Source organism: Myodes glareolus, chromosome 20 (genome assembly GCF_982192425.1).
Source record: "Myodes glareolus chromosome 20, mMyoGla1.1, whole genome shotgun sequence".
NCBI classification, from domain to species: Eukaryota; Metazoa; Chordata; class Mammalia; order Rodentia; family Cricetidae; genus Myodes; species Myodes glareolus.
In genome coordinates, this window is record NC_142045.1 from 47,379,534 (window position 1) to 47,393,473 (window position 13,940).

General features: G+C 38.7%; 1 protein-coding gene across 3 annotated transcripts in view; it reads right to left on the bottom strand.

The window, feature by feature from the left end:
• The window catches only part of Atp11b (ATPase phospholipid transporting 11B (putative)), a 103,502-nt gene that overhangs the window by 51,616 nt on the left and 37,946 nt on the right, over positions 1-13,940 (bottom strand). For all 3 annotated transcript variants that reach the window (XM_085682342.2, XM_085682341.2, XM_085682343.2), the window contains exons 9-12: positions 12,262-12,326; positions 10,445-10,526; positions 1,443-1,593; positions 320-517 (exon numbers count right to left, since the gene is read on the bottom strand). In XM_085682342.2, coding sequence (XP_085538468.2) covers positions 320-517; positions 1,443-1,593; positions 10,445-10,526; positions 12,262-12,326 — 496 coding nt within the window. The remainder of the gene's footprint in view (positions 1-319; positions 518-1,442; positions 1,594-10,444; positions 10,527-12,261; positions 12,327-13,940) is intronic.

The window sequence follows — 13,940 nt, forward strand, 5'->3', positions numbered from 1 at the left end:
CTGAACTCACACCCAATGTGAGTGCTAGGAGCTGAACTTCCCTAAAACTGTGTGCTCTTGACAGTTGAATCATCTCTCTAGTCCCAGGTATAGCTTTATATTCCGTAATTGATGCCTAAAAATTTTAAATCATGATAAAATATCATATAGAAACATACTGGTAAATAGTGGAAGAAAGACGTTAGGACATAAAGTGGGAATAAGAATTAGCTGAAAAAAGTAAAAGGTGTTTTGGCCTAAGTTTTATAGTATTTTCTATTATATCAGTATCTTTACATATAATTTTCTGAGAAAAACAAAATATCAGGATCATCTTCACCTGTCCAAGCTCTTCATTCAGGTCAGAAGTATTGACTTGAGCTTTCTGATCTGACTCTTCATGGTATAGGTCAAGATCCCAGCCAATAAAAAACGATCCAAGAAATTTCTGCATCTCAACCGTCACATACAGAGAAATTGGAATGATGAAATTGTAGAGTACCAAAAAAGCAAGGAAATCAGAAATAAATCTCAGAATCTAGAAAACGGAGAAAGGATTATTAGATAACATACATGGGAATTAGCGGAAGGTTCTTATCTAAGTAAACTATCAACTATATTCTGAGGTAAACTAATATGAAATTCCTTGAGTAAATTGTTTTAATATTGCATTTCCTTTATTTACTTATATTACTGGTTAAGGTAAAGGTTAAGTTTCCACAGCGCAATTTGTTCCTTTTTGGAAGTTACCTGGCATGATGAAAGCACCACATTATCACTATACTCTGTGCAATGTGCTAGCCATCCTACTATGGGTGACTAAAATGTGAGTGTAACCTAGACACACTGGAACATAATTCCTCAGGAGAATTGTTAAAAAATAGAAACTGAAGAACACACACTACACAGACAATAACACGGCAGAGCTGCCTTTCAATATGTACTCTGTGGAATGTACATGGTACTGGTAACAGGGTCCTATACTGATCTGCTTTGTTGTCTCCTGGATCAAGATGTTTTCTAATAGGTACATATTAATTAAATGGAAATTTAAAGAGTGATTATTTACCAAAATTGCAGGTTAAATTCTCTTGGTACATCAAGACTGTTATGACTTCTTCAATTATTCAAACATGAATGAAAACAAATATATTCTTTAATTCATTTATATGGTACAATAAATGACTTCTAAAGCCCTGAATTTGTAATATCGAAGTCGAATGTACATGTATTGACATATAAATTTTTGTGATCTAATTATTCAAGCCATGCTACTAGAACACACAAAAAGTTTAGGCCCTAAACTAGGGAAAGTACACCACTGCTAACATGCTGATTGCTCTTCTGCAAAAGCATCCTGTCAATACCAATGCTGTGATGACATCACTGTGGTCCTTCCCAGCAAAGCATCAATTGTCCCCAAAGAGCTTCCTTAAAGCTGAATTATGAATAACACATAATACCTTACTACTGTTTCTTTGATGTTCTGTTTTTTGGTTATACCAAGGTTCATCCCATTTTTCTTCTGCTTGCCAGGTATATTTCAAGATAGTACTGATGATGGCCTCAGAAATAAGGATTATTAGATAAATTATTAAAAATGTGTTCATTGATCTAAAGAAAAAGAATATAAACATATCAATATACTGTATGTTCATATGCTTACAAATTAATATTTGTATTGAATATATTTGATTTTATTATAGCTGTTTTAAACGACAGCCTTTATTTTTATTGTAATGACCATTAAATAAAACATAATTACCAGGAAAACCCAGTTGTAAAGCCTATGAATCATAACAGCACAGCAAGATAGATCCAAAAGTACCATGGTGACACTTCTATCTTGGGGGTTACCAGCAAGTATCTAATTGGACTTAAGGCCTGCTCAGCAGGAGGGAATTCATATCTGGTACTGTAAACATTGCCATCTGTAGCTAGTGAGGTCATGAACCCTAAAGAACCTACTACTATCATTTTCATAAGCCAGTGTAATTTCCAGTTTCATTCTAAATACCTATCCTTACACGCAAAGATAAGTGTAGTTCTCACCTCTCATTAAAGAAGCTTCCTTTGGCAGCAGAAGTCTACAACTGATCAAATGCAAAGAACAACCGACCATGAGATAGCCAGTTCCAAGTGGTACATCTACAACACAACTCCTACGTCTAAAGCTCAAGGAACAGTGTAGAAGGTAGAAAATAATTTAAGAGCCAGAGGACACCTGCTGTGTGATGGTGTTAGGTAAAGTTTACTTTGAGACCGAAATAGTTCATACCGCAAGGAAGCTCCTTAGGCAGGAAAGTAAACAACTCAGAAGACTTGAGAAAATCCCTCAATTTGCCCAGACTCACTAGGCCTCTCCCTGCCAGAGTAAGCATTAAATGCCTACAGTCCTTCCCAGAAGAGTAGAGCTGAGTTACAAAGAAGACTCTCAGATAAGACCAGCTGCCTAGAAGTTTAGACCAAATGAGTCACTTGGAAAGAGCACTTTTCAGCCCGTTGAGCTGTCTGCATGCTATGCAGTGTGCTTCAGGTTTCCAGATGTAAGCTGTCACCTATGCTGGCATAGGCATTGGTGATACAGTTTTCTTTGAGTCTTTTCTGCTCCTATAAGTAACCCCAATAAAACTCATTGGTTCACCAAGTTGAATTTTGCTGGTTTCTGTACTTGGGTCTGTTGCGGGTTCCCTATCTGGGGTGAGTAGACATGTATGCTATATTTTCCTAGGAAAAGTTTTGTCACACAAAAGATGGTGTCTTCTATATATGACAGGGAGCTACATCCATAAAATCTTAACAATATGGTCACCTAAGCAAGATCTGAACAATGACAACACCAGTTGATATGCCAATATGGATGGGGAAACTTCACAAGGTTCCTCTCTTAGACAAAGAGCTATAAGCAATTAATTATTGCCTGTGAAAAGAGGAAGAATCAGTCTTCTCTAGAGATGTGCCCCATTATACGCTATCCAATCTTAAGTAGTCAGCCCTAAACAGTAAGTTTTCTTAGCAAGTTGTATAAAAAGACATTAAAATGTCTTTTAGGGACATTATTTCAGGTCAAACTGGAATTCTTGGCTCTGACACTAAAAATAATTCAGGACTAGCCAGTATAAAAGTAGATCTGGAGATTTTATTAAAGATATTTATTAAAGACTTTACTAAAGTTAGAGTTTAAACACAAGGGTGAAGACAAGAGTCTTTTCAGAAAGAAATTTCTGAAAAGATTTCTTTCCAGAAAGAAAGTCTTAATATTATCTAATTTTCACTGTATATTAGTTTTAATTTTCAGTTGAACTAGAAAGTCTAAAGGAGGAAGAATTGTATCTCAAAAAACCTAACGCATAACAGATTCACACTTTATATATATTTCTAGACTGAATTTTCTCAAGCAGACATCTGATAATAGTTTCAAAGAGTCTTATGGTTCACAAGTGAGACTTTGGAATGGAAACAACTACAATACTAATACCATAGTGAACTTTATAAGTAATAAAATTCTGATTATGATGATATTAACTCACTAATACTCCCTCATCTGTTCTGTGTCTATTACTATAACAAGCTTTCTATGTCATATTTCATATATCAAATGGACTCCTTCAGGTTTTGGTCCTAGTCACCTGTGCATTGCTACAAGACTGAGTAGGTACTGCTGAACCATACAGATTCAACTTTAAATTTAAAAACATAAATTTGATATGAAGAAACATTTTATCACCAAAAACTTCAGAATACTACAGAGATTCACAATTATAGCATCTGACACATCTGCAAACTGATCTCTACACATAAGGCTCAGGGAACATCAAAGAGAGGGTGAAAAAGTTCTAAGAGCCATGGGACCAGGATGTATGCTGTTAGATAGTCGTCCCAACACATGACAGGGAAAATGTGAACTCTCAACAATATGCTGCCTGAACAAGACTACATAAGAACATCAGTTGACATTCCAACACGGATGAAGAAAGTTCCACATGTTTCTGCTTCTAGGTGAAGAGTTAGAGCTGGTCAATGGTTGTTGGGAGGGGGAAAATCAGTTTCTTATACAGATGGGCTCCCATACAGGTTATCCAATCCCAAATGGTCAGCCCCACACCCATGTACATATGGGTGACACTAAATGAACTCAATAGGTAAATATACATATGTATAGTTAAAGAAGATGCTTCTCAATAAACTTCAAACATACAAATAAAGTGAACACAATAATAAATCTTCATGTACAAGACATAGCTTCAACAATGGTCAAAATGCTACCATTACCATTCTCAGTTCACTTACACTTTCTTCCATTCCAATTACCCATTTAATTTTTTTGGTGGTTCTTTTACCTTGCCATTCCATGAATAAATTTTTAAAGAATTTCTTGATTTAATTTTGAAACTGTAGCCTCACAGAAAGCTGTAAAATCAGTACAAAGGGTTTCATCAACTCTAAGTCCATATTTTTTCCACCTCCATGACTTTGCAGAGAAGCTAGGTAATAAGGAGTACTCTAAGAGGGACACATGGATTGCTCTGGGAAAGGAAAACAGATGAGATCTAATGGAAAAACTGGGGGTAAGGGAGATGCAAATATGAGGGAACAGGATGATGGAGTTGGGGGAGGGATGGAAAGGGAGAGTAATGAAAGAAATACCTTGATAGAGGGAGCCATTATGGGGTTAGGGAGAAACTTGGCACTAGGGAAATTCCCAGGAATTCACAAGAATGTCCCCAGCTAAGACTCCTAGCAATAGTGGAGACGGTACCTCATCTGACCTTCTCCTGTAATCAGATAGGTGACTACTCTAACTGTCACCATAGAACCTTCATCCAGTAACTGATGGAAGTGGCTACAGAGATTCACAGTCAAGCACCAGGTCGTGCTCTGGAGTCCAGTTGAAGAGAGGGAGGGGCGATTTTATTAGTGTGGGGTGGTGGTCAAGATCATGATGGGGAAACCCACAGAGACAGCTGACCTGAGCTTGTAGCTCAGGGACTCTAGATCAACAGCTGGAGAGCCTGCATAGGACTGAACTAGGTTCTCTGCATGTGGACGACAGTTGTGTAGCCTGCTCTGTTTGCGGGAACCCTAGCAGTGGGACCAGATCTATCCCTGGTGCATGAGCTGGCTTTTTAAAGCCCATTCTATATGGTGGGATACCTGCTCAGCCTTGATGCAGGAGGGAGGAGCTTGGTCTGCCTCAACTGAATGCGCCAGGCTTTGTTTACTTCCATTGGGAGGCCTTATCCTTTTTGAGAAGTGGATGGGGGCTGGGTTGAGAGGAGGTGGGGCCAGGGGAGGAGGGGAAGGAGAAGGAACTGTATTTGATATGTAAAATGAATCAAAAAATTTTTTTAAAAAAGGAGTGAAGATAGGGATCAAACTAGCTGACAGGAAGTGGTAGGGAGGAGCCAGGCAGAGAAGGGTTTTTAAGGAGAGGTGAAGAGAAGCATGAGAGGCTTTTGGAGAGACACAAAGAGAGGAGGTGAGCTACTTGCTATTCAGCTTCTCTGAGGAACAGAATTCCACCTCAAACCTTGAATTTTCTGTTCTTTAGAGGGACAGAGATTTAGTTAAGTTCCCTTCATAGCTTTAAAAGAGTTGGTGCCTGAGCTCCGGACAGAATTCCCTCAAGCTGAGGCCCTCTAGGCCTAACCACTGCTGATAGCAGTGAAGTTGCAGTTTCTGATACGAACAGCCATGGATTAAAAGGCAGCAACAGGTCATACAGGGCTACATAGACAGACTCTGTCTCAAAAAAATAAACAAAATTAAGAATTTCTATTTTATTGTATGAATGTTTTGCATGCATATTACGTATGTACACCGCATGTGCGACTGGGGCTTGTGGAAGTTAGAAGAGGTTGTCAGATCCCCTAGAACTGGAGTTATATAGATGGTTGTGAGCCATAATGTGGGTGCCAGGAACCAAACAAAAGTCCTCTGCAAGATCAACAAGCGTTCTTAACCATTAAGCCAACTCTCCAGCTTCCATCAGTCTTTATATTGACTCACCCCATACTGAATCTGTCTCCTGGCAGCAATAATCTTTCCCCCACCTATACAGTTTTATAATTTCTAAAACTGGAAACATAGTATGCAATCTTTGAATTTGACTTTTTCACCAAATGCAAAACTCTATTTTTGCAGCCTGTTCTGGCTGAGCATATACTATAAATCCTTTTTCTTGCTGAATAGTGCTCTATGACATAGCTGCACCAGATTTTCCTGTTCAACTATTACCCACGTATGGACAATGGGCTGTTTTCCAGATTTTTTGCTGTTATAAATAAAGCTGTTAAAAAATGAAACTGTCAAATTATCTCCCAAATGGGAATGTCACCATCTGACATTCTTCACAATAATGTGTGAGATCGAGTTCCTCTGCCTCCTCCTAGCACATACTATGACTGCTCCAACAGCGGGTTAGCCTCACTGTGGTTGTGATATGATATTCTCCTAAGAATGGGATTGACTGAGCATCTCTGTCTGCTCTGATTTGCCACCTACAAATCCTTTGATGAAATGTGATTCATGTTTCTGATCACAGCTAATTAAATGTTTGTGAGCTTTGCAAACATTTTCCCCCAGTCTGTAACTTGTCTCCATACTTTAAGAGTTTGAGAACATTTTTCATTTAAATAAAATTTAATTTATTAATTTTTATTTAGGAGTTATGCTTTTTTGCCTGCCTAACAATCATTTGTCTAGAGTCTGACTCCTGACTTCCTCTAAAAGTCTTTATAATTCTGTTTCACATGTATTCAATCATCATTATTTTTGGATGCTGAAGACTGAGCCCATGGCCCGGCGCATGCTTTCGCATTGGCAAAAACTCTCTACTCCCTCACCTTTATTAGAAATAATTATTATAAATAATGGGTTGGAGGGTCTATAGCTTTTCATGTTTCTCAGAAGAGTGTTGACTTTTTGTTCTAGTGGGCAGTTGACTTTAAGCACCTAACATCACTGCAATTGGTCAAAGTAATATTCTCTTTCTCTCAGCATTCTTTGGGCTCTATTGTTTGTTTCTTGCCAATTTGCACCTCTAGAGTTTTATCATCCATACACGAAAATTTGGGCAGTACACGCTTTCAGGCCCAGTCCATTACTTTCTATGCTGGCTTACATATTTTCCCCTAGCTTTCTAGGTTCTCTTCTAGTTTTAAACTGTGTCTTCTGATATTTCAACTCAGTAAAGAAATAACACTTTCCCCATCTTATTTCTTCAACTACCCTCTATCCTTCCTCCCCCCATTTGTTTTCAGGATTGGACTCACTGCCAGGTTTGACATGCTTTTGGTCACTTGCCTCAACTCATAATCTTCCTGTCTGCCTTCCAAGTATTAGGATTACTGGAGTGGCCTCACCATGCATGGTGTGACATTATTTATGTACTTGGGTGTGTGTGCCTCTATGCAGGTTTGCATGCCTACAAAGACAGGTGTGTGTTATGTAGAAGCTTAAGGTTGATATCTTGTTCTGCCTTATATTTTGAGACAGGATTCTACACTAAACCCAGAGTGGTGCGGGAGAATTATCTGTATTCTGTCAATCATATTTTAATAAAATGCTGATTGGCCAGGCAGGCAGTATAGGCGGGAAAGCCAGACAGGAAGTAGGGGTGGAGCAAAGAGACTGGGAGTATTCTGGAAGCAGAAGCTCTCTCTCAGCCACTCCTGTCCAGACCACCAAAGAGGCAACATGTAAGCTGTCACACTGAGAAAGGTACTGAGCCCATGTGGCTAACGTAGATAAGAATAATGGGGTAACATAAGTTATAAGAGCTAATAAGTAGCCAGAGCTAAGGGCCAATCAGTTTATAACCTTATGGAGTCCTGTGTGTAATTTCTCTTTGGGATTTGCCGGCTGTTGGGGTACCGGGCGGGACGGAAACCCCAACAAGCTGGCCCTCACACTACATATGGCGCCCAACGTGGATAAATGAATCCATAGAAAGCCTGAGAAAGTTTGGGAAAGAATAGAGTAAAGTATGTTTTCTTGGTAGCAGCAATTTTTCGGTTCTGCTCTGCTTGCTAGAGGCAAGCAAATGCTCTCATCTAAGAGAGGCTTCTTGACTCAGCCTTAGCTGCAAAACCTTGCAGCTCATTAAGAGGTCCTGCCACGAAACACTTAAATGCTGTTGGTGAAAAGCTGAATGCATGCTTTTCGGTTTTCAGTCGTAGCAGGAAAAAAGCTGCGCTGTTTTAAAATGCCGGCTTTCTAGGCTGTCCTGCCAAGGCAGACTCTGACTCTTTCAGGCAGGCAGCCTGAAGCACTTGAGTGTGGTCTGTGAGCAGAATGCTGCAGCTTGCTTGCTGGCAGGGACCTTGAAACGCCATAGAGTTGTGGCAGTGAACACAGCTCTGGCTGGTATCTCAGCCATGAGGCTGAAGAGCTGGGGACTGGGCTGCATCTAGCCGTCAAAGCCACTGCTCTCCATATTGTTTAGTAAATTAAAGGCTTATGTAGTCAGAAAAAGAGATATACAGTAAAGAGAGATTCAAAGAGGAAGAAAACCTCTAAACATTTTACAGTGTGTTAAAAATATATATGCAGGCTAAAAGTTAAAGTTCTTAATGTAAAAAAAGGAAGAAAGAGAGTAGTTGGGTGTGGTGGTACACACCTTTAATCCCAATGCCTGGGAGGCGGAGGCATATTGGCCTCTGTGACTTCAAGGGGTAGAGGTAGATTGACCTCTGTGACCTCAAGGTGTGGTAGTACACGCCTTTAATCCCAATGCCTGGGAGGCAGAGACAGATCTCTGTGAGTTCAAGGTGTGGTAGCATACACCTTTAATCCCAGCACTGGGGAGGCAGAGACAGGAGGATCTCTGTGAGTTCAAAGACAGCCTGGTCTACAGTGTTATTCCAGGACAAAGATATACAAAGATCCTGTCTCAAAAAGTAAAAGTAAAAATAAAAAAAATAGAGGTTAAAATAAAGCCACATAAAGATGGAAAATGCACAGAGAATCTTCATACTGTATGCTATTATGCTCTCTTTAAATTGTTTGATTGCTGAGGAAGGAGCAACAACTGCTAAAAGACTTTTGTTTATAAATGCTGCTGAACTAACCCAAGATAGGAATTTTGAAAATACCTTGGCTTCAAAACTGAAGTCAAAAGGTATGTTACTTTGGAGAAGAGATTTTGCTTTTGTTTCCACAGAAAACGAGAGACTCTGGATTTATTCAGAGTTAAGAATAATCACCTTTGACCAAGGGAGGCCACCTGAAAAATCTCCGATAGGAACAGATGGCCCAGATGACAGAGGTCGACATCCAGAACTGATCCAAGACTGCTGCCTGAGATGATCGAGACTCACAGGATACTCCAGTCATGACTTGATTATAACTCTAAATTTTCTTTAGGTCCCCTTAAGACTATCAGCGCCCCCAATCAGCAGGAAGTAGCCTGAAATACTACGCCCACATTCCCAACAAATGGATTATGGGTATTTTCCTTTGTTTAAAAAAAAAAAGAGAGGGAAATGGTGCGGGAGAATTATCTGTATTCTGTCAATCATATTTTAATAAAATGCTGATTGGCCAGGCAGGCAGTATAGGCGGGAAAGCCAGACAGGAAGTAGGGGTGGAGCAAAGAGACTGGGAGTATTCTGGAAGCAGAAGCTCTCTCTCAGCCACTCCTGTCCAGACCACCAAAGAGGCAACATGTAAGCTGTCACACTGAGAAAGGTACTGAGCCCATGTGGCTAACGTAGATAAGAATAATGGGGTAACATAAGTTATAAGAGCTAATAAGTAGCCAGAGCTAAGGGCCAATCAGTTTATAACCTTATGGAGTCCTGTGTGTAATTTCTCTTTGGGATTTGCCGGCTGTTGGGGTACCGGGCGGGACGGAAACCCCAACAAGCTGGCCCTCACACTACACCAGAGTTCACTATTTCTGCTACAATGGCTGACTGTTAAGCCTTTGAGATCTTTCTGTCTCCACATAGCAGCAGGTAACAGGTACATACCACCATGGCCAGCTTTCTAAGAGGATGATAAGGATCAGAGGTCAGGTCCAGCAAATATTTTACTCAGAGCTACCTACATGCCTCATACCCTCACTAATTTTAGTCATATTTTAACACTTACAGTCAATGCTAAGTATATACAAAGTCAGAAGACATCATCTTTATCCAAAAAGAATATCATTTTGTATATGTAATATGAAATGCCCTTTTAAATGACTTACTTTTAATTTTATGTGCATGAGTGTTTTGCCTGCATGTGAGTAACTGCATTGTGTATATACCTAATGCCCATGTAGATCCCTTAGAACTGGAGTTACAAACGGTTGTGAGCCACCATGTGGGTGCTGGGAACCAAACCTGGGTCCTCTGGAAGAGCAACAGTGTTCTTAACCAATGAGTTTTCTCTGTAGCTCCTGAAATATCTATTTTTATATATGTTACACATATATGAGTAAGATATACATACAATTACGTGAAAAGAATTTTCTTACTTTTCTACTGCAGATCGTTTCTGTGACTTGCTCTTGTAATTTAATGCCATCTTCGTTTCCATTCCAGTGTATACAGCCACACCTATAAAACAAAACTGCTATTTTAAATGGACTCACTAGCATGGAAGCTTCAGTGAAAAAGCACTGCCTCAGAGTTTGTATACTTTGAATTTTTCTTGAGTCTTTTACAGTTTTGCCAGACCTGCTAAGTCTAAAATTTTGCTGATCTAGACATTCAACCTCCATGGAGTCTCATTTCTCGGTTGCAACAGAGTTGAGACTAATGGAAGAAAGGGGTGGGAATAACAGATAACCCCTGCATATGACACTAATGATGCTAGTAACAGTGAAACACTCCTGCTAACCTGAGAAACCCAGAATGCCAGAATCTGGAGTCTACGTGTCATTCTGTAAGTACTGAAGAATAATATTCATGTCTTTCAGAGTAAATGAAGTACGCACAAAGAACTGCTATGTGAGACCCTGAGATGAGAACGTATGGTCTTAATAGTGGGACTAACACTGTTGAATGAAACTAATTAGGCAAGACCAAACTTTAAACGTTCCTTCAAATTCCTGCATAGTAAGACTAAAGAAACAAGATAGGACAGACCAATTGGGCCTTTTTAGTAAATATTTGACTTAGCATTTTTTTAAAAAAATTATTCTTTATATTCAGGGGTAATAACTAAAATGAAAAAAGACACTAAAATCATGCAATTTGAATAAAACAGAATGAAATAATAGCAAAGAAGATGCTGAGGCAAACAGCAGACTAAGCTAAAAGCACTCAAATACACAATTGCTTCTAACACTGCATAATTTGGAGCCTCATTTTAAAGTAACAAGAACAAAAAGTATTACCCCTAGGAAGTCATGTAAGATTCAGTGTCCCATAAGAAAACTAAACCCTGGAAGTTTAGTCTGGTTTCTGATATCAGATCATTATTATAATTTTTAAAAAATAGTTGCAAAATACATGTAACTATCTAACCATTTAACATGGATAGTTCAGTGAGGATAACATAGTCACAATTTTGTGAAGTCATCTTTTCAATCTAACTAGAGAATACTTTAATCACTTTTAAAAAATGCTGGACCCATTAAATATCTATCCCACTTTCTTTCTATTCTCTAAGCCCTGGAAATCACCTACTGTATCCTCACTATGGATATACCCATGAGGGGCATTTCAAATGAAAGGCAGATTATAATCTGTGGCCCTTTCTGCCTGATTTCTACCAGGCAAGGGTACTATTTACGCTTCCTTTAGAGAAATAAAGTGTTTGTCCCCAACAGGACTGATTCAACAGTCAGAGCTCAGTAAGATTTTGCTGAACACGTAAAGATGTGAATGAAAGAGTCAGCAGTTATTAACAGACCTGAAGGGGTGTGGACTACTACCATGCACTGAAAAGCACTGACTTGTACCCATGTTATTTGAAGTCTACTAGAATCGTTTTCTTAGTGCTCAGTTTCACAAGTATCCACAAACACAGGAAGAGGAAGACTCAAGGACTACTCAAAAGGAGAGATCAACAACAACAAAACGCAATATTAAAACAAACTTTAAAAGAAAATTACCGCGTCTTACATTGAATACAGTAATGTTATGTAATCAAAGGACCATGGAATGCTATATTTTAAAGCTGCTTTACAGAGGTTGGGGATGCTGTCTAGTGCTATGCGAACTGCGTGCCTACTGTGTGTTAGACCCTGAGTTCAGTACCCAGCACCTCAGAAGTAACAGCAAAGCTTCATATAAAGCACCAATACAAAACATACAAACAATTAAAAAAACTTAAGTATGTACAAACCAAAAATTTCTTTTGTATTTTTTAATCTGGCTCCACGAAGCAAGAGACTCTCTGGTCCCAGAGGTCTAAAGAAAAAAGAAACCCAAAAGGCACTAAATATATTAAATTTTCAATTAAATTAAAAGGCATCTTCAGTCAGAGGTACTTAACCTATAGTTACAACAGTTTTCATATAAAATCAAAACCCTAGCTACTGGAATACTACCTGGGTTAAAGTCAGTTACCAGGACAACCAACATCTGCTCTAGCATGTCAGTCATTTTAAATGGCAGGACTAAGGAGATTGCTCTGCTGTTAAGATTAATGGTAGGACTAAAGAGTTCGCTCAGCAGTTAAGAAAGTTGGCTGATTTTGCAAAGATCCTGGTTTGATTCCCAGCACTGCCATAGCAGCTCCCAACCATCTGTAACTCCAGTTCCGATGGATCTGACATTCACTTCCGACCTCTGCAGGCACTAGGCACTTAAGTGGTGCTCAGATACATGCTGACAAAACAACCATACATATAAAAATAAAAAAATTAAATTAAGGTTTGCGACCTAAAAAGAAAACTAAAACTATAAAAAACTTGCGAATGTCAAAAATTTAAAACAAAATAAAATAAAAAATTAAGCAATAATTTAAGAAAATTTAGCAGAACACAAAATTTAAATTTTGTTAGCAAAATTAATCATCAGTTTAAGAAAGGAAAATACAGAACTAAAATGCAGTGCAAACATAAAATTATCATGAGAGCTGCACAATATAAATGTATGAGTTCTGCATAATTAAAATTATGTTAGGTTATAAAATATAATGTACAAAATATGTTAGTGTTTTGTAGGCAAGATCACAAAACACCAGCTGACTACTTGTACTACACATGTCTCATGTACAGGCCTTCTTGCTGCTTGGATTCCTCTCCGTAAAGAAGATATAAAATGACAAGAAATAACTGCAAAGGAAATTGCATTTTTTAAAATGATAGCAAGATGATTAAAAGTTCGTTATAGTCCTCTATTTTGTTGAGAGGCCTTAAGATTTCTGAAACATGCAAAAACTATTTAAATCAAACAAAACCTGGATCATTTATAAAAATACAGCAAACCCAAATACTGTGATGGAAAAATGCACTGAACCAGGAAGGCCAGGCACTTGGGACATGTTTCCAAGTATGCTCACTAAAGAGTCCTGTTTGGTGACTGCTCATCTCTGCTACCCCAGAACTAGTGTGGCGACTGACTACTCAGCACCTACAAAACACATGTGTCACTGAAAATGCTTTCATCACTAAGCCACGTGCCCATTCAACACTCATTCCCTACTCTTTCCTACTCCCTAGCGTGGTGTTGGTTCCAATAATGAAATGAAAGGCATGCAAAACTGGGATACCATGACAGCTTCCAAATCAAGACAAGTCAATAGTTAACTGCCACTGTTTCAGGAAAACACAGATCATTCTTTCAGGCAAGCAGGAGTGGGTGTTCCGTACTGCCAGGGTTCCTTTGCCAGACACAATACTTTAGAACACAATTCAGACGATATACCCACAAAATTTTCACTATTTCAATGCAGAAATAAAAATAAAACTTAGTCATAGTTATTCATCAGGGATTTGCGTGTGGGTATTAAAGTTTATTTAAGATGCTTCTATGATAATGTTTATTAAATAAGAATCAGTGCTGGCACATGACATTTTG